General features: G+C 42.7%; 2 protein-coding genes across 5 annotated transcripts in view; both read right to left on the bottom strand.

The window, feature by feature from the left end:
- Positions 1 to 2,999: 2,999 nt before the first annotated feature.
- RBX1 (ring-box 1) lies at positions 3,000 to 14,354 on the bottom strand. Its single transcript, XM_013948083.1, has 5 exons — positions 14,227 to 14,354; positions 12,097 to 12,175; positions 5,926 to 5,996; positions 4,526 to 4,611; positions 3,000 to 3,174 (listed from the first exon to the last, which is right to left on the bottom strand). The coding sequence occupies exons 1-5, from the start codon at positions 14,302 to 14,304 to the stop codon at positions 3,162 to 3,164; spliced, it is 327 nt and encodes a 108-aa protein (XP_013803537.1). The 5' UTR covers positions 14,305 to 14,354; the 3' UTR covers positions 3,000 to 3,161.
- A 600-nt stretch (positions 14,355 to 14,954) lies between these two features.
- XPNPEP3 (X-prolyl aminopeptidase 3) overlaps positions 14,955 to 20,664 on the bottom strand; it is a 39,684-nt gene continuing 33,974 nt past the window's right edge. Inside the window, exons 9-11 of one of the 4 annotated variants that reach the window (XR_010886304.1) lie at positions 17,353 to 18,006; positions 16,022 to 16,091; positions 14,955 to 15,142 (exon numbers count right to left, since the gene is read on the bottom strand). The gene's annotated coding sequence lies outside the window, so the exon portion shown is untranslated. Of the gene's footprint in view, positions 15,143 to 16,021; positions 16,092 to 17,352; positions 18,007 to 20,184; positions 20,353 to 20,664 lie in introns of those variants that run through there. The other 3 variants (XR_010886299.1, XR_010886300.1, XR_010886301.1) reach the window with 3 other exon arrangements.

Below are 20,664 nucleotides of genomic sequence, written 5' to 3'. Positions count from 1 at the left end.
CCCATAATGTGATTTTGAGGGGGAAAGTACTTAGTACCTATATTCTTATCTATGAACTGCTGCTCAACCAATGCACTATAACATATATATTTTGCTCTTTGGCGCCAGTCCACCACCTCTTGCTTTTGCAGGTATTTAGAAACACAGTAGAACGTGCTCTCTCTGCACCACATTGCCCCGATTCTGACATTTTTACGAAATAGCAGCGAAGGATTTGGCATGCAAGGCGCAGCTGATGCCACCCAGCATCTGAAGCTTATTGCCTCCTTTCCACAAGGAAGAAAAGGAAGCTGTTCTCTGGTCAGGTTGGCTGGCTCCAAGCACTCTCCGCTAGGGTTTTTTCAGCTTGATTCAGCTGACAAACTTGTGGAAATCATCAGTTACGTCAAAATCGCCTTCTACTCTGCAGCAGATCCATCACCAATTTGTTTCTCTCTAAGTGGCCCAGCTGTGAGATATGCACTCTATGCAGTTCTAACTATTGTCTCTTTCTGATTTTGCTATTTTTGGGTCCGCAGTTCAGATTTATTCTCCATTTACAGAAGTGGCAAAGGGCACATTTTCCCCTGCACACCTACCTTCCCCCCAGCACACCAAAGACTTAGAAATGTGTCCAACTCCTTCCTCCCACCCCCCAAAAGCTGTCTCTATTTTGCAAAAAGGGGAAGCTGTAGCTGAAAATGATTGTTGCTTCAGGAAAGAAAGAAAAGACGACAGTGAGAACTAATGCTCCTCCCCCCTCCCACCACCAGGACATCCAAATGGAGGTCAAACTGTAAAAGTCAGGACAGAGCGATGATAGTCTGAGTGAGCAACCGTACCCCAGGGAAATAGGAGCCTTTGTCTCTTGGCTAAAACGGATCCCTCATCCCTTCACTTTACGCTCCCTGTGCTGCAGCGCTGCTCTCTCGGATCACTTACGGAAGCTCTTCCCCCTCCCCCAAACGCAATCCTTAATGTGCGCTACAGAAAACTGGGCTGCCAGCAGCCGTATGCTGGAGTTGCCTCGGTTCGTCACAGCAGATTTCAGGCCTTTTGCAGCAGAAGGAACAGGGCAGCAGAACCGCTTCAAATGGCAGCAGCTGAAAACGGATTTTCTTTCCTGGGTCTGTAAACAATTGCTGCTTTACAGTCTCTTCCCCCCCCCCCCCCCCCATTTAGGCAAACCAGGTTTGGGACAGACTCTAGAAGAGCAAACTGAAATCAAATTTAACAGTTTACACACTGTACCAGAACAGAGTTTAAGCGGCATGGTGGGAGAGTGTCTGTAAATTGCCAGTTGGAAGGATCCATTAAAAAAAAAAAAAAAGTGATACAAAAAGAATCTGCTTGCAGGCACAGCCTCGAGCAAAAACACACAAAGCCACGAAGGAGAGGGAAATGCCTGTGCTGATGTGTCCTCAGCCAAAAAAATACGCTCAGGGCAATATGCACAGACTAAAGGAAAACAAACCAGACTGACAGAGCTGGACCCAAAACAAAGTTCTAGAGGAACTACATGCCCTGATCACTGAGCATCTGCACTCCAGGTCCTGAATATTCAAACACTGTATACAAACAGGCTGTCATCAACAGGAACAGCTGACATTTTGGTTGGGTGGATAGGACATTCAACAGGAAGTGCAAATTCCAGAAAACAGTATTTAACCTGGATACCCCATTGCCTGGATGAATGCTTTGACCACTACATTAGCTGAGGTGGTCATTTTTCCCCCTGCTCTGCTCCATTCCTGCTCCCATCACCAAAATTACCTTGATGAGCTTTGAACAAATTCAACTCCAAATTTTTGGTTAAAAAAAACCTGTTTAGTTATGAACTCTCCTGATTGTAGTTGTCCCTTTTTTCTTCTTGAGGGTGGAAAATAGCAAACCATATCATTGCAGAGCACTGACACCTGCTGATAAAATAATCGTGACATTTGCTTGCTGCAGATTAAAGAAAGCCCCAGCAATTACTGAAAAGCTTGCAAGTTTTGGTTCTGTTGATAACCATCTTTACTCCCCATCACTACAGTACACTAATGCTTAGCATTAGGTAACAAATTTCCCATCCTCAATAACTAGCAAAAATGTGCTCATCCAAAGGTAGCATCATGAACAACGACTGAAAGAAATTTACTGTACAAGCCACCGGTGCCATGAAGGACACAACCTTTTGTAGTAGGAAGAATTTCTTTTACCTTGTTTGAGTTACAGGCGTCTGCTGAGGCTGTCAACAAGGGCCAAAATTTGATGTAATGATGAGGATACCAGGCCATTTGGCATGGGAGATACCAAACAAAGCATTACGTACTTTTCACAGTAACAACTTTTGGCCAGTTAGAACTGTGTCTTGGCTTGAACTGGGGAAATATAGATAGAAAGCCAACCAAGAATTAGTTTCTTTCATACACCACTTATTTTTAGCTCTGCAGTCAATTTAGCATGTGAGTTACCTGAGCCTACTTTCACCTGACACGCAGAAGTGCTTTACGAGCACTGACAAAAACTGGCATTCAGTTAAAGTCTCCCAAGCTAAATAGATAGAACTGAGAATGGTCAATGACCTTTTCCTCTGCAGGGGAGCTGGTCTAGTCAAACTCAAGAGTAGAAGCAATAGAAGGTACTTTCTAATAATGACACAATCCCTAATTATATAGACCATCATTTCAACTCCACTGCAAGAAAGCATGTCCACCTGAGAACACTATTTGCATAAATTACACTTAGCCAGGCCATGCCTTGCTCCCATTGTACTACATAATGGAGGCTAATGCTGACTTTGGTGAGCCAGAGGTGTGGTTCTTAAATTGCTAGGGAGTAAGACCAAACCCTCAGTCAGACAGGGGGCAGTGACAAGAGTATTTGCCCAGGAAGTTCTCCTATGAAAACAGGACATTTGCCTCCCAAAGTGTTGATGATATTAATGAACAAAAGTGTACCTGAATTCCCCAGTCTTCAGAAAATTCTTCTGCTTTCTCATTCACCAACTTCCCACTCACAAACACAAGACAAAAATGTAGAGAGGAAGCTCCAGCAAGATTTTATTCAACAGTGTACAATAGAGAGATATTCAGATTGAAGCAGAATAGTATACATATTTTTCAAATTGCTAAAACAAACCCATAGTGACATGAACAATTCAGGCTGACGACATAACAAGAAGCTTGGTGACCATCTCTCTAATGTCCGTACCTGAAAATATATAATATGTTACATTAATGCTTTTTGAAAATTTGTATTTGACACCAGCGCTGATTTGGGCAGATTTATTCTCATTCTAACACAATCTAATTAACATGCAACACAGATGCAGATGAAATGCTATGCTATGGAAACCTTAGGAAGTTCCCACATTTTGCTTCCCTCAAGTCTATCCAGTCTTTACTTAGATGGGAGACTAAGCAGTCCACCATTTCATATGCAAGAGACCCTCAGTATCCTCATCTTCTGCCCTAAATCCCACTTCAGTTATACCCTGAGTGAAAACAAGGCCAAAACCTATCATACCCCCAGACGTATTATTAGGCATGCATAAGCAGATACTCATGCATGTTTCTATCACTCATAATGCTGCCCATGCAACACTAGTCTCTAGCCAAATGGAATAGCTGCACCTTGGGCTCAGTTTTCATTAACTGCTCATTAAAATATCTTAAGACCAAAACTATGGTACTCAAGTTATCATGTCAATGACCATTTATACAACTGAATGTGAACCAGATTCCAAAGACAATCCTAAATAGCTAAGGCATTTGTTTTGCTTTGTTTTAATTTGGACTCTTAATGGTCTTAAAAAAAAAAAAAAAGAAAAAAGAAAGAAAGAAAGAGGGTGAATCCATAGTTATGCAAAGAGAGATTAATGGATAAACAGTGCAGAATGAAGCAAGTGACAGGTACGCTTCCCAGCTACTGTCCATGTACAGTTAATCCTCAAAAACCCAACCATGTATCTCCTGATTATTCTAACAGACCTTTGAAGAAAACAAAACAAAAAAGAAAGCAGAAATTCTGAATAAATGGGCCAACAGTAGCAATGGTTACATGGACACTTGCTTTCAAGATACTAAGAAGTCAGCTGTATTAACCTCTAATCTTATTAGAATTATAAAAGAAATCACCAAGACACAGATGGACCCAATAAAACTTCGGGCACCTCAGTGTAAATGCTCTGGAAGAAGAGAAGCTCAATTCAGGTCAGTTTCCAAACCCAAATCGCTCACGCGGCAGTGCAGTATTCACCTGAGGCTCTGCTTTCAGTGAATTCCATTTCTCTCTGTTCTCCGCTCTTTAGAGAGAATGTCAATAGAAATTGCTACTTTATAACAACGCTCATTTATCCGCAGCTATTTGGTCTTCCTTCAGAGCCACAAGGTGACTAAGGAAAGGTCACTATACAGCAAGGTAAAGTAAAATCCTTTCCCAACAGCAACTATGCCGTCAGACCCAGAAATGAGAAAGATTACCCACATATCTGACATTGATTATTTCTGCTAGCAGAAGGACAATTGCATTTTTGATGTTGAAAACTGTGCAGGATACCTACTTTTGAAACTCCCATTCCCTGTTGTCCAACGGACATACTTGGCGAGTTTTGAGCCAGCGAGAGATGCAGTGGAAGTGGAAAGCATGCTGGAAGAGAAAGTTCAAATCACATCATTTCAGAACACAGTATTCATAAACCTGCCTCAACATGAAAGCTAATACATCGAAAGCATCACGGTAAGAAGTGAGTAGCAAGTGTATGCAGACAAAGGTGGGGAGGAGTCATCAGCCAGCTCACTGGTAAGCACCAAGGAACTGATCCAAGTTCAAGAGAGAAAGGGAACATTAGTGAAATAGAAGAGGCAGCCTGTTCCACAGTAGACACAGTGGCAAGCGACTGACTTCTGATGAGCAGAGAACGCAGAGTTTAGCAGCTGCTAAAATTGGCAGAGCAGATGCTGATAAGAAGCATAATCAGAGAGGCAAGGAAGAGGATTTCACAATGAGTAGCAGTGTGATATGTATGTAGACAGGCTGAAGCTTTTTGCAAGATCTCTGGACAAACTCAAGCTTGAATAAAAATGAACTTGCAAGGTCAGAAAGAAAAAAAAAAAAAGTTCTCTATCACACATTTACTGCAGACACTCTCTTCCGTGCCCCATACAGCTCCTTAAAAAACAAGGTTCCATTTGTGGTAACTATTGCACAGAAAGTCATAATTTTGACACTAAACTATTCCGATACGGTTAAAAAATAAATAAAAAAAATCACTCATCTTTTACAGACAGAATCATAACATTCATAATCCTGTTTAGGGATTATCACATTGTAACTCGATCACACAGCATAACAAGGTTGGGACTGAGGAACAAGTAGCTATTCCATTATGGAAAACTGTATCTTCCAGTTCAGGTTCAGACTAGCTAGGAGATGGTATGCCAGTTTGAGTTCACACACTAATGGGACCACATATGTAGGAGTGCATACAGCAACAAAACAGAAGAGCTGGAGATTAGATACTAAAACTGATTTGATCTTCTTCCAAAAGAGAAAGCAAATCACCCAGTCACCCCGTATCGTCTCCTTGAATCAGCCTGCACAAAGACAAATCTAGCATGGTGACATCCAAGTAACCCTATCATCAGAAAAAAGGTGCAACTCCTAAGCAAAACCTTGACCAGGAAAATTATGCTCAAAATTAAAGATCTATTATTCTTCCCAAAAATAAGGACAAGACCTATCTTCCTTCCTCCTCTTCTGTGTTTCCCCATTACACCTCTCCAACTTCCATTCTTCCATTTTATTTTCTACTGTCTCCTCTTCTTTCTACACTCTGCTAAACAAATGGCATTTTAAAGTTCTTTTTTCTGGTGGATTACATGAAGCCTTTTTTAGAACTAACTTAGTGAAAAAAGGGACATCATTATACATTGAGCTCATTAATAGAACAGTTTCCCTTACATTGCAGACGCCCCATGCAACTGTGCACTCTTCAGAGGTAGCTGATGCTTGGTTTGCTTGACATTCTATGCCTGTGAAAACAAAGATTAAACATGTATATGCAGAAGTAGAAGACCTACATGCAACACCAACTGGCAGATTTCTTTATTATAGCAAGTGGAAAAAAAAGCTCTTTGTTTTGTTGAATTCATTACATTGGAAAGCGTGAAGAGCTGTTGGTTTAAAGTGTACTTTCCCCCCGCAAAATGTTGGATCAAAAGATAACTCATCCCACTTTCCTCTAAATTTTAGTATCCCAAAAAAAGAGGGCAAGAGTACTTAGCTCATCTACCAGTAGTGTGTGTCTGCTTTCCAAATTTTAAGGATAAATATTTCTAATTTGGTCTGTTGTGCTTTAATACACCTTTTTTGATGATCGGTTACCCTAACAGAACTGTGAAGAAAAGTTTACTTAAATTTTTTACCTGGAATTCTCTAAATATAAATTCACTGTCTTGTCAGACATTTTGTACCATAAATTGTACTTACAAAATAATTTACTCTTGTAAAGCTGAAGCTTGTCTGTCTCCTCTCTATAGCCTTGTGACAGATGAGTATGCCCCCAAAATACTAACAGAAAATACAGTTTAAACTGTATGTTTTGAGCTTTAACACCTTAGAGCAGAGTACCTAGCATGATCCTGAAAAGGACAAAGATTATTTAAGATTTTGTTTTTGTTCTTAACATCAGGAGGCATAGATGAAGTGAGTGAGTGAGGAAGAATAGCACTGAGAAAACAAATCCAGCAACCTGGCTCTCCATTCCACACCCTGAACAATTCAGTTCTGCTCCAGCTGAAGAAGAAACTTAAGGAGAAAAAAAAAAAACATTTCCAACTTTTCTACAATCAACAACACAAACCTATTTTAAGGCCAACGTTCTATTTCCTGCTAAAGGATGCTTCTTCAAAATAATGAAAGTCAAGCCCAAAGGGTTTAAAAGAAGTGCTGATAGATGATCAGCTTAGAATTTGATACATGGGTTGGTTACTTTCTTTTTTTTGCAGATATTTTTTCTTGGCAAAGAAAATGTCTGAATGAGCTCCAATTCTCTGTGCACTTTTCGTGTGCCTGAATATGCTTAGAGGAAAAGGAATTCGATTCACCAATTAAGGATTTAAAAATGTTATAAAGCCCCATGGGTTTAGCTGAAAAATGTGATCTTCATTTGTTCTGTCCTATTCATCCCTTCCTCCATTTTCCACTCTCAGGTGTGGAGATGAACAAAATAAAAGAGGCCCTTTTTTCATGAGATGTGAGAAAGATCATTTAACCTCCAGCATGAGAACGACCCAAAACAAGATTGAGATTTAAAGAAACTCAGTTCCAGCGAGTGTTCTGCAAGGATTGGATGAATCTATATTTATGATATGGTTTACATCAACATGTGATATACAACAGCAGGAAGTCCAAAGCTCAATCTTTGGCCTGTCCATAGAAGAGTACAAATTCCAGTGCAGCTGAAATGTCAAATTTCTTAATTCCTTAAGCCTTCAGCACTTACAGCAATAGAACCGTGTCTAATTAAGTGGAAGATGCTCAAGAACCTAAGAGCTTCAGCTACTTTGGAGAAAAGTGCACCTTTGCTGAAAATGTACTACTCAAGACTGCTGCAACAATTTTACTGTTACAACAGTATAGACTCATGGTCTTACTGGTTATCATGGGGCATATATGGTTAGTTTTAAATATTTTGAATGGTGAGAAGAAGAGTAGTGGGAGAAGGAGAGGAAATGTATTTGAAGGAAGAAAGGTCAACTGGTAAGCAAACTAACTCAGGAAGTCCCTGACCGCTAAAAGCAAGGGAAATATTCCAGCACACAGTATGCTTATCTTGTTTCTTCTCCTCTTCCCCTGCTGGGAACAGGATATTGGGCATATTAGATCTGAAGTCCATTGAGTCCATTCTTATGTCATTTGGTCCTGGCCCCCTCAGTGGCCCCAATCTGCGAGCTGTATGCTTTGGAACACAATCCTAAAACTTTTTTCAGGCTTTTAAGACTGTATTTTGAGCGTGAGGGAGAGGGAAAGAAAGGTGGCTTAGGTAAGGTAGAGAAGCAGCACTGAAATTCATTTTAGTGTTACTCAGGCGTTTGTTGATCAGCAAGTAGTCTAAAACAAACGACAGTACCAAAGCTTAAGAGGACAGATGAGCTTTTGCGGAAATAGCCGAGCAGGAGTTCTCTGGCGGTGATGTAAGGCCCTCTCAACAAGACATCCAGATTTAACTCCCTCATCAAACAGGCTGGAGACTACTGCTGGCACAATCATCTTTGACTGATAGAAAAAAAAAAAGGCCTTGCAAAGATCACTTCTTGGTCTCCCACTTGCCTAATTTCAAAAAAGGACAATACATCAGCAAAACAGAATAAAACAAATGAACAGTCTCAGTCAGAGAATGAAAACTGATGATTCTAGCCACTGAAATAAAGAAGAGCTATTTACTGGCTACTGACCCAAAGTAAGTGATAAGAGATGGAAAGGAACAGGTACCAGAGGAGGAACACTGAACTACTCTTCTTTTGCCTTGCTTTTCGCAGAGCATCTGGAGTGAGGGCAGAAAGATACAGCTAAAACCTGAACTACCTGTAATAATTGTGAAAGATGCAGTGCAAGTGTTTCAACTCAGGCAGCTACAGAAATGCATATTATATAATAACTTTTGAATCTTGGCACCTATTACGAACCATCCCTCTTCCCCTTCATTTCCTATTGCAGAAATCTTCTGTATAGTTATACAACAAGAAAAGTAGCTCCACAGTGGTACTTAACGGAAGTGAAGTACATGTCTTCCATTTGCAGCTGCAGTAACAGGCTGCTGCACTGGTAACTAGACAGTAGAGCTCTTCAAAATGGCTCCTGCTTAAACAGGGGTAACCACTAAATGGGTTCCCCTTTCTCCCTACATGTTGCCTTCTGTATTTTCTTTTTTAAACATGAAGGGACTTTTTTTTTTTAGTCATGAAGGGACTGATTTAGTTGGAAGAACAGAACTAAATATGAATGGCTAACATAGCATGTACTGTATTCAATCAGAAAAAGATGAAAAAAATTAATAACCAGGCTAATAACCTTGGAGTACATTTGTTACTCACAAGATGCAGCATGAACTCTCCAATTTAGTATTCAAAACTTCAGAGGGATTCTAGTACTTCCCCCTTGCAATTTACTCCTGTTTCTTATAAATTATCCACAGTTTGTACACAGTTATCATGTTCCACTCTTACTTATGACTTAGTAATCTATCTATACTCAGTTCTGTTCTTTCATTCTTCCCATGAATCCAAAATCATTCAATCTGCTAATCACTCTGAGATTCTTCTTTGGATTCTATCCAATTTGTCTATCTTTGTGCAACTGGAATACCTAATTTGGTACTTTGTATCTTATTATCAAAGGAAGGGGTCAGTATTTCAATAGCGTATTTTATTTCAAAAGCATATGGGTCACTTTTGCTACCATATTATATTCCACATCTTAGACCAGAAGATAACCCACTATACTAACCACAGTGTTTCCTAACACTCCCCACTTATCATGCTGTAGCAATAGCTCCAAAGAACAAGCCCTTGAAGAAATCAAGAATGCTGCTTAAGTAGAATCTAAATAGGACCTGGGTCTTTCCAGAGAACAATGAAAAGAAAACAAAACACTGAAAAATTGTTCATTCATTCTGTACACTGAAAACGAATCATACTGAGGGTGGGGGGGAATCCTTTGACCATGAGTCATGATGTACACGCACTGGAAGGAGTACATGAAACCTTAACTTTGTTACATCCTAGCTTTTGGATGCCTGACTTTATAAAGTTAACAATCTTCCATTAGCTGGTGTACTTATCACTTATCACTCTTTTAATGTTTCCCCTTTCAAGGCTTCTCTTCATGACTGGAGGATGGAGGCATTTGCATCCGGCATTTTATCAAATTGAATCTTGTGTTGTCCTTCCCTGCACATTCTATTAATTTTTCTCAATTTCCCATCACTTCACATCTTATGTTCGAAAATCTAATTAAAGTGTTTTTTTTAACATCATTAATGAACTGTAACAAGGAAGTAAGTAAAGCCAGACCCAACACTGATCTTGGAACACCAATTTATATACTTCTTGTACTCTGTATACTGTCAATTCTGGTCCTTCATCTGCAGTACAGGCTTTTCATAACATTGCTTATACCCAAACTAATGTGTGTTATGCTTAAGCAACTCAAAAAAAGAAAGTCACCCGTGTCCTCTTCATTCACTGTTTTACCTATTCTGCCTATACAACCTCAAAAGGTCATTTAGGTAGGACTTTTTGTTTTTGAGAACTGACACAAGAAATTTGCTACTGGAAAGCAACATGTCTACTCCCCTTCCAGCTCCTCCACATCTCCCCTTCATCATATTTCCTATTTGTCACTTATCAAAAATGGCAAATAGACAAGACTGTATTTGGTCTTTTAGGGGAAGTGGTATTAATTTTGAGGCAGGTTCACAGAGTGAAGCACACAATATATCCCACTTATTCTGAATAATTATACCAACTTACATGTTTTTATACATTTATTCTATAATTTTTTTAACTCTATAAATAAAACTTCTGTTCCAACAGACCTTTAAAATTCCATTTACTTTTCAGCTGCATGTTTTCCTCTGTAATATATCATAATCATGAGTGACTGAGTTGTATCTCCAGTGCCCACCTCAACTTCTTTTCAAGATGGCACAGGTTAGAGGGTCGTCAAAATTAAATCCTTACGTTAAAGGACCTCAGCATATTTCACAACTGCTGTTCTCACTTGCTTGTCTTACTGCTATCATTCCCTTTCTAATAACCAAGAATAAACTGAGGCATGAATAGGCAGTAGCTGGCTCAAAATACAAACGTATCTGTATGAAAGCAAAGAAGTGAACCCACTTAACCCAGTTTCAGTCCAGTGCGTTAAAGTGTTTTCTCTTTAATAATTCCAAAGCTACTTTCAGAAGGATTTTACAAGTAAATACAAGGTGAAATCAGCTGCATCTCTCACTAGTCATTATTATAAACAAGAGATCTCATTTTTCTGAAACAGGTTTTATTGTCATATAGGCTTAGTTATCATTACCAGTAATTCCAAGGGCTACTGCATAAAAATGAAGTGAAACAAAACTATCATGATGGAATCCTGACTGCCATTTTCAGACACTGTAGTTGTATCTGCTTTTGCTTTCTGGGGTTCTGTGATCTTAACAGTTCAGTATTACAGGCAAATAAGGCAAATTTCTACCTGGGTAAATTAAAAGGTCTTCTGTCCCTCATTACTGAAAGAAGATGGACAGGTGGACTGTGTCAAAAATAGCTTGTCAGTGTTGAGAAAAATATTTGGTTTTGTACTCATTATGACTGAAACCAGCACACACCCATCTCCAGGTAGAAATTTTTATACTTAATTCCATTATCACTTTATTTTCCTATGTAGCAAGCATATTTGTTAGTTGAACCATCAAGATTATACAGCAAAACCTCAAATCAATATTAACACTGTTCTGTGTTTTCTTTCAACATTTGATTTTTCTATTCATAAAAAAACAATTAGTTCTCTGGGCGACCACCCAATTCCCCATACTACAGCATTAACTAACTTATGCAAAGTAGCTTTTGCAGAGCAAGGAATCAAGTGAGGTCACTGGTCTGAGCCATTCCCGGCCAGCCAGATACAAAAAGTGTTATAAGACTTCATCCTAATGGGTTTCTTCAAAAACTTGATACCTATACCTCAAACTCCATCACTTCTCTTTGTGAGCATTACCTGTCAACCCTGAATAATTTTACCTCCTTCCAGCTCTTTATTATTATTATTATTCTCTTTCCTCATAGTTCCATCCAAAATACACTCAGCAACATCATGTCTTCTATAGATGTGGCAAGAAGTGATTCTATCCCTTACAAGCAAAGAGCGTGGGGAAAGCAGTATGGTGACAGAAGTCACAAAAATAGATTATAGAACTTTAGTATTACACAAGATAGAGCATAGCATTATAGGCATTGAGAAAAGTTATTTCCTAACTGAAAGCTATATTTGCAGAAACATACCCTGAATGGGGGATATTTCAGCTGTGCACCATGCCTGTGACAAAACTGTCAAGTGTCTTTCCCACCATTTACTTACATAGATCCATAATATGGTTTCTGCAAATGGCACAGTTATCAACCACAATGTCCCATGCCCACAGAGCTACTGCATTCCACTAGAGAGAAAAAAAGAAAAACATAATTTTAACTCAGTTTACAGCACACAGAAATCCTTGTTTTTCCCCTCAAGATCCCATGTATTTTTGAAATGAAAAAGCAAGGATATTCCACAAAAAAGATCCTAGAATTCCAGAGCCACTCCTCTCATGAGTTTGAAAGTTTTAGAGGAAAGTAATAGTACATTTCCCTCACATATCTCTCAGACCTAATGCTCCTTCCTACTTCAGAAACAAGAGCTACTTCCCTTAGTCCCCTTTTTTGTCAAACAAATGTAATCATCCGCATTTCTATTCAAGATTCCTAGGCAAGAATGCATCTCAAGCCACATCCTCCATTCTGATGGAAAGGACACTGCCTTGGAGAAAGGCCAGTCCAGATGCCATTTTGTTAAGAGGAATTTCCATTATTTGCAGCTGTTCTAAGAAATAATCTTCCCCCAAAACAGTTGGAACCAATGACTGGAATCATCACTTATGCTACCTTCCCCTGACTCCTGAACGTCTAAATAGATGGGCTTGCCTTCAATATTCAGGGCAGTCTGACAGCATATAGGTAGCCAGGATAATCTTCATTTACTAATAAATTAAGAGGTCTAGACATTTTGTTTCTTTCCAGCCTACTGACTGAGGTACTTATCTTCCAAGGACTTCCTCATTAAGTCATCTAGCAAGGTAAGTTCCCAGTGCCCTCATCCCTTCCATGCTCTCAGGTACTTGATCACTTGCCTCAGCATACGCCACTGTTGGGACCCACAGGCCTATACTGAGGCCCCCCCCCCCCCAACACACACTACAGATGTGCCTTAGTACCTTTTTGGGAAGGAGGAATACCACCAATAGATAAGAGGTGCCACTTCCTGCTCTTCTCATGTACTGGAGTGGCACAGCTGTAAAGGGACCACTGTTACAGCTCTGGGAAGGGAATAAAGTGCCACACAATACACATGACAGCTATAACAAACATACTGCAGGGCTACTCTTGCACATACTGTTGTTGCACTGGCACCTAATGGCACAGTTATTCAGAACTGCAGTAATACACAATACTGTGGCATCAGTATATTCCTTACCTCTGCTTCCAAAGGACAAGCAAGTACTTTGTTCAACCACCTGCTTCTACATAGACCCACAGCCCAGCACAGAGCTAGGAGTTTCCATCATCACAGATGGCAGCCGTATTTCAAACAAACTAGCCTGGAAACCATCCTACAAACAGGAATCACTATATATATATATATATATATATATATATGTATGTATATACATATATATATATGGATCGCTATATGGAAGTGTTTGCTGATAACCAGTCTAGAGTTTCTTCTTTCTCAGACTCTAGTGTCGTACAACCCCACCCAACCTCCCTACCTCACCTGTGCCCTTGTGTAACAGAGATGTTTGCCACAATCCACCTGACAAACCAACTGGAGGCACTTAGCAGAAGACCTATATTATGACTCTTTGGGGGAGCAGAGAAAAAACAGCGTGACAAGAGAGCGTTTGCTGACTACACACACATCATTACTGCTTGATTTAAAAGGCAAAAAAATTTTTTTTAAATAAAAGCGGGCGCACAAATTTGCACAAATCTTCGTATGCAGCAGTCTGCAGCCAGCTCGGGGCTCCCTGGCGCCCGGGCCTGAGCAGCCGGGCTGCAGGGCCGGCGGGGGCAGCTCTCCGCTCCCGTTTCGCCGGTCCGAAGCACGCAGAGGCTCCAGGATAGCCGGGGGCGCGGACAGGACGGGCGGCGCCGGGGCGGCGGAGCCCCCTCACGGGGCAGCCCCTCCCCCCGCACGGCGACGCCAACCGCGCCCGCTGATTGGGCAGCGAGCGCTCCACGTGCAGCGGCCCGCCTCGGCCGTTGGCCTCAACACACGTCACGACCCCGGCGCAAGCCCCGCCCGCCCGCACCGCTGCGGAACCGGGCGCCTGGCGCCTTGAGGGGAGTGGGAGCCCGCCCTCCCCCTCGCTCGCCGCCAGCAGGCCGGCCCCAGCCACCCCCTTCCTCCCACCGAGGCTGGCGGAAAGAGCGCGCCAGCGAGCCTCACTTTCTTCACTTCGAAGCGCTTCTTGCCGGCGCCGCTGTTAGTGCCGCTAGGGGTATCCACATCCATCGCGGCCGCCATTTTGGATGCGTGAATCGCCCGTCCCGCTCCGTGCGCATGCGCCGCGGAGAAGGGGGTGCGGCGCTGGGGAGGGGAAGCCGTGGGAGGTGAAGCCGTGGGAGGTGCCCCGCCCGCGCCCCGCCCCTCCGCTCGCCCCGCCCGCCAGCCAACAAGTGCGGGGAGGGGGGCAGCGGGAGCGCGGCGCTGCGGGGAGGGCGGTCACGTGAGGCAGGCTCTTAAAGGCGCCGCTCAGGGCGGAGCCTGGGCTGCGCGTCCCCCTTCCGCCGTTACCGCATCGTCCTCTCCCCCCGCCCCGCGCGGGGTTGCACAACCGAAGGGGAGGCGTGGAGCCTTTAAAGGGATACGCCGCAAGCGCGCTCGCCCGCCGCGCCGCTCCCTGGGGCGGCAGCCGCCACCGCCCCCTCGCGGGTGGGGCCGCGTCGCCGGCGGGGCGGCGCTGCCGGCGCCTCTGTCGCCTCCCGGCGGCCGCTCTGCTCTGCGGCGGGCGGGGGAGCAGGTGCCGCGGGTCCGGCCTCAACCGCCGCCCGGGGAAGGCTGGCTTCCTCCCGGCTCTGCGCTAGAAACGACCTCGGTTTGCCGCCGTCGTGAGGCGCCCCTGCTTTTAAGGGCAGGTCGGGTTTGCTGCTGCCCCAAAACGAGAAATACACCCATCTGCTGAGGCGTCACATTTGACAGAAAGTTTAGATCGCTTTTAAGTACGACTCAAGGTGCTCTGTGTATTCGGAGTCTGGCTTTTGTGTAGGACGTTGGGATTTGTCTCTGCACCCTACTGCAGAACTGGGGCTTCAGCCCTTAATACACTTTTTTTTGCTTGTTTTCTTCCATTCCAGCTGATCTCCTGCAGGTGCAGAATCAGAAAGGGTCATTGATGTTATTACTGCAGTCCATTTATTAGCAGTATATATATATATATATTTTAATAGAACATCATAATTGCTAGAGACAATTCACATTGCTCAGACTACTCTCTCAGCACGCAAATTTGGGTAAAAATAGTTAATCAACACAGGTTTTACTTATGGTGCTAGCATTGCCTAAGCCCTGCCTACTCCATTGCAAAAGATGGAGACAACAGGCATGGGAGCTAGTACTGGAAACTTCCTCTCCATCAGTATAGCTCAAAGGACTTCTCAGAGGTCAGTATTGTTCCTCACGATGTGGAAACTGTGGGAAAACACTCCCTGAAAGTCCCCCAGCAGGCTAACAGCATATGTATCTGTCTTGCTATCTATGGCTTGGCCCCAGAGTTCTTGGGACAGCCTGAAGCAGGAGTCCAGGCTGACAGTAAATCTGTTCTACCTTACATCTTTGCAGGTGGCAACACTAGAGCTGAAGGTCCAGGAAGGATCCACAGACAACTCATCTCTGTGGAGCTGGCTACGTGACTTTACTGATAGGGCAAATGGGAAACCTGAAGTGGCTGAGCCAGGCCTGTGGTGTATAGTGCCATACACACTACAGATGGGTAAGCAGACAGGTAAACCTACATTCAGGGTAGGTGCAGACTTGAAATTTCTCCTCTATCATGCCTCACACCTATTCTAAAGTCTTGGCTTCATCCTGATGGTACAGATGTAAGAAATCTGGGCTTAGGACTGAATTTCAGCTAATTATATAATACAGATATCACACCACATGTTGGAGTATTTCTGACTTTACAGCAATCTACGCAGAATGCTGCCTTCTCTGTTCACCCAAGTATTCATACAGCTTTTACCTGAGATCCAGTGGCTGCTGGGATGGGATGTCTGGAAGTCTCCAAGTAAAATTTCAACTGAAGTAGAGGCCTGCAGTAAGGACAAGATGATGCTGTCATTGAATGTGTTGGATGTCCCATTTTCAATGGGAATCAGATTTGACAGACATGTGACACATGCACCTTGAGTTAAGCATGTACATAAAAACTTGCAGGATCAGGGCCAAAGCCAAACATATGGTCAAGGTAAGTTTGAAGAATGCCTGCTCTCATTTACACACACCTCTAGTTATCAACATGAAAAGTTCTGATTTCACTTAACTGCCTTGTTCCCCAGATGCTGCTCACTTACAGCACATCTGTTATTGGTGACGATAAAACCAAGCTGAATACATGCAGCTTCTGGTCCTGTTGCCCCTTATTCAAGGCTATAGTGTGATGGCCACTGCAAAGGAGTGTTTTGGAAACAAGAGGTGGATGCTTGAGGAAATATTCATTTTTCACCTGCAACAAAATAGCTGTTTTCATAGCAGAATTTGCAAGATTTTTTTTTAAATAAAAATATAAATTTTTGCCCTAAATCAGTATTGCAATATCTCCCTTAACTCAGTAGATCTAAACTCATGCAGATCTTCAGTTAAGTCTTGCTAAAAAGGTTGTGGGTTTTTTTTTGAACTGACTAACTGCTAAGATAACAAATAGAATTGTGGAGTCTCTTTTAGTGTGGAGTAGAATGCATACTTGCATGCTTACTTAATAAATACTTACTGATATATATATGTATACAGATATACATACACCAATAATGGGAACTGCATTTAGAGATCTCCAGTGTGCTCCACAAAGTGAAATTAGTGATGGTGTTCCCTAATAGTCCTTCACTTCATAAAAGGTCTGATTGCTCACTTTATCTGTAGTTTACCTGAAAAAATAAATGTTTCTGTTGATTGTGGTGTCATCTCAAATTTCTTTGCACCTAGGAAAAGTGCAGCCCCTCAGACCTGTTTTCTCCCTGTTAAGGCTATATGTTATAGAGAGGTGGCAATAGCTGCTGCAGAAAGACAGGCTGCAGCTTTGAAAAGCATCAGCCTCAGAAGAAATACAACACTGTGGTCCAAATTACCAGGGATGCTTTGAAGAATGGATCATTTTTCAAATCATCAGAACATGCAGGGGAAAAATAAAGGAGACTGCCAAGTTGAAAAGGCAGGGAGATGGACACACTAGGTGACACAGACACTGCTCTGAATATGGTTAATCCCAATTAAAATGAGACAAACTCCCTCTCCCAGTTATCAAAAACTGTTCCAAAAAGGTAGTTGCCAACAATCCGGTGGCTCCAGGACAGTTACCTTCCAAAACTAATTGGTCGTCGTCTTCCTCCTTTACAGTCTTCCTTCTGTCTTTTTTTTTTTCTGCAGCCACCATGAGGTTTATCCCCCAAATGATTTGTTCCACCCACTTTGAAAATATATGACTGACTGGACTGCTGTGCAACTATTAGTGAGAGGCAGCTGCTTGTAGCCCTGGCTCTGACCCATACAGGGACCGCGCAGAAGGCCTGGTGGTGGCACTCACAAACTCATCCCTCCAAAGGCACCAGAACAGAAAGATCCATGCGTCAAGTGGAGGAATCCACCAGCACTAACCAGATCAGAGGGAAGACGCACACACAAAAGGTTGCTTTGCTTTTCAGTCCTCACTGCCTGAACTATTTGCATTCTATCTCCTACCCCACCATCTCGAAACAACTATCAACAGTCCACACACCCCCGTTACTTGACAACTACAGCCAGTTACTGGGGGCTGCATCCCTGGAGGGCTGCATCTTCTGTGGAGGGTGCAAGAGGCAAGAAGGGGTGTCATGGTCTGCAGCCACAGATCTGCTCATGGTGATAAAGCTCCTTGGGGCAGTCAATGGACAAGACGAGCAGTTAAAACATCATCCTCAATGCACACGCTGATGCTGGGGGATCTCTTTCTGTCATTCTCGGGAATGTAAATGTCTGAAAGAAAGGGGGGGATTAAAACCTTCTCAAACACACTTCAGAGCAACACTTTTCCTTTACTGCACAGTCATGAGAGTAGGGCTTGGCCTTCCAAGACTGTCAGGAGCAGAGAGGAGAAGAAAAAGAAGGGGGGGTGTTCCTTTTCTGAGTGCTTACAAACATCAAATATACAGCTATAAAAGTCTTGCTGCTGTCTTTCTGTGCTTTGCCCTCTCAGTGCTGCTTGCATAAGGTATGATTTCAGTGGTGCTCTAAGCAGCAGCAAGTAGGAATTACCTGGTATGTGAGACTAGTTCCCATTCAGTGGTTGCAAACCAACAAATAAAAATCAGGCATGTTTCATTGCTTTTTAAGAATTGCAGGGCTAGTGGCCCTCTATTTGCTGATGCCACTGAAAACATCTGAATTGACTTAAGTCTGGATTTCCAGCACCCTTTGCTTTTTTGGATGCCGAAACCCACAAACAGCGTTCATAAGTTCATAATTGGGGTAAAACTGGATCTGTGGTCTTTCCACATTGCCACAAAACTTCTCAAAGTTCACAAAGTAAGCAGACAACCTCCCACCAAGGCTCTGCAGCATCCCCCAGCTCATCCAGAGTGCTTGGCATAGTAAAGCTGAATTCAAAGAACAGAGCCAGAGGGGTAGATTAAGCAACATATAGCATAGATTTCTGGACCAAGCTATGCTTGGTTTCTATATAAACCCATATATCCTGCTGCTATGCATGTTTTCCAGGTGATGGATACATGATGCCCATATAGTATCTCTGCTTTGCAATCCATCACTAAAACTTCATGGGAGAGATGGGGCCTCTTGCCCCAAATAACCCAGATGAGGTTCTGAGAGGGAAGCAGGTTGTAGTATTTCATGGGGTGGTGACTAATTGTTACTCTCCCATTCCCATGGCATTTAACCTAGAGCTGCTCAATAACTTGCAGATAAAATAACACACAACCATGACCCAAAACAAGCCTGCAGGTAGATTAGGTGCTTGCAAAAATTAATGGGTATACCCAATCTACTGCAGACAGCCTTTCCCCACACAGAGGAGCAGCACAGTCATCTTTTGTAACATATGATCTGGGAGCGCAGTTGTAGGCTCAACAAATAACGCTGTCCTCACAGTGGGGCATCCCAGCCCCACACCATGCCTAACAATCAGTAGCAGCTGAGAAATGTGATTAGGATAGAAGGTTCCCAGTGCATTACAGTCAAGATGTTGGGCTGATTTCACTTGGCTTCAAAAAAGGGTTTGAATCCATCCTATCTATGCATTAACATTCCCTTCCACCCCCATCCTAATCCTCTCCCCCTAAGGTGCTCCACCTAAGAAGAAATCAAACAAGTAATCCCATCTTGTCCCTCATAGTTCTAGGCACAGAGCTGCAGATGCTGGTCTCATCTGGCTGTGCTGCCACCTCCTGAGAGAAACCAGCATCATGGCCTCCACTCAGAGAGGACATATTCCACAGCCAGACTTACAGCCTGTGCTGAGGTCCTCAGAGGACCCAGATCTCTCCAAGCTGCCCACAGCCTGAGGATCCAAGAGGTAAGTCCCAAGAGTGACCAGCTGCAGCATGGCCTCCTCTTTTATTCACAAGGCTGAAGAAGTGGCAGGAGCATGAAACACTCCAGCAACCAAGAAAAAGGCATTTGTGGGAGAGTGAGGGCTTGAGAGAGAAAGAAAAGTCCTGCTTTAACCTGAGATGAGATCCTGAAGAGATGTCAGAGAGAAAGGCTGAGACAGCGACTTGGAGAGAAGATGGCAAGTCTTTCTTAGAGAATAACAGGAAAGTGATAGCAGGGGAGAGATTGTTTTTAACCTGAAAACAGACAGCTGACATCCCAGAAGACCTGTGTGTGGTGACAAGAGGCTATGGGATAGCCCAAGAGCAGGAGACAGCACCACTAACTGCACTCAAGACATCATTTGATTACCAGGTCACATTCTGGATCTTCTCCATTGCATATACAAACTTTTCAAGGTGCCTTTTATCCTTTTAAGAAGGATGTAAAAAAGGAGAACATTACGATAGCTCAAAACAAGTAGTTATATGCTTCTGCTATTGCATATAAGCAACACTAGAAAATCTGCCAGGCTAATTAACAGTAGCTAGGAAAAAACACAGGAATAACCAAAGTAGTAACACAAGCTTGCCTGCATATGAATCAATGAACTCCTACTGATTTGAGAAATCCATGTACATTCAGTAACACGAGGAGAGGCAGTTCCAGACTGGTGTGTGGGAGACACTAAAACACTGTTTACAGATATTCTTATCTCTACAACTTCTCTCTGATAGTCTTGAATGTGGCAGAGTCACAGAGAGGAAATAAGCACTGCAATCAGAAAAACAAAAAATATCAACAAGTAAGGTCTGGAAACTACATCAGCTGAGTTTGAAAGAAGGTGAGAACCATGAAGCTACAGCTTCGAATTTGTCTTCCCTCATGAATTCTTTGTCCTTTTTTTGAAAAATATAGCAACCCAAAAGTATTCCTCCAAAGATCCCTTCTAACTGAACAAAGTTCCTAACTGCAGGCCATGTACAACAAGACAAAATTCATTAGCCTTTAGCTTTCTTCTCTGGCTCAATAACAGAGATGCTGCTATTACTAAAGGCATTTTGTTGAAGTCCCTGACCAGCAGAG

The sequence above is a fragment of the Apteryx mantelli genome, chromosome 1 (genome assembly GCF_036417845.1).
Source record: "Apteryx mantelli isolate bAptMan1 chromosome 1, bAptMan1.hap1, whole genome shotgun sequence".
NCBI classification, from domain to species: domain Eukaryota; kingdom Metazoa; phylum Chordata; class Aves; order Apterygiformes; family Apterygidae; genus Apteryx; species Apteryx mantelli.
Note: the sequence above shows the minus strand (reverse complement) of the source record. Positions and strands in the feature narration are given on the sequence as shown.

Bases quoted from the DNA above. Each gene is read 5' to 3' on its own strand.
- RBX1 (XM_013948083.1), bottom strand. From the start codon at position 14,304: ATGGCGGCCGCGATGGATGTGGATACCCCTAGCGGCACTAACAGCGGC. The intron at 5,997-12,096 runs GTAAGTAAATGG...TTGTTTTCACAG, and splicing joins AAACCATATTATGGATCTAT to GCATAGAATGTCAAGCAAAC. The intron at 4,612-5,925 runs GTAAGGGAAACT...TTTCTCTTCCAG, and splicing joins TTGCATGGGGCGTCTGCAAT to CATGCTTTCCACTTCCACTG.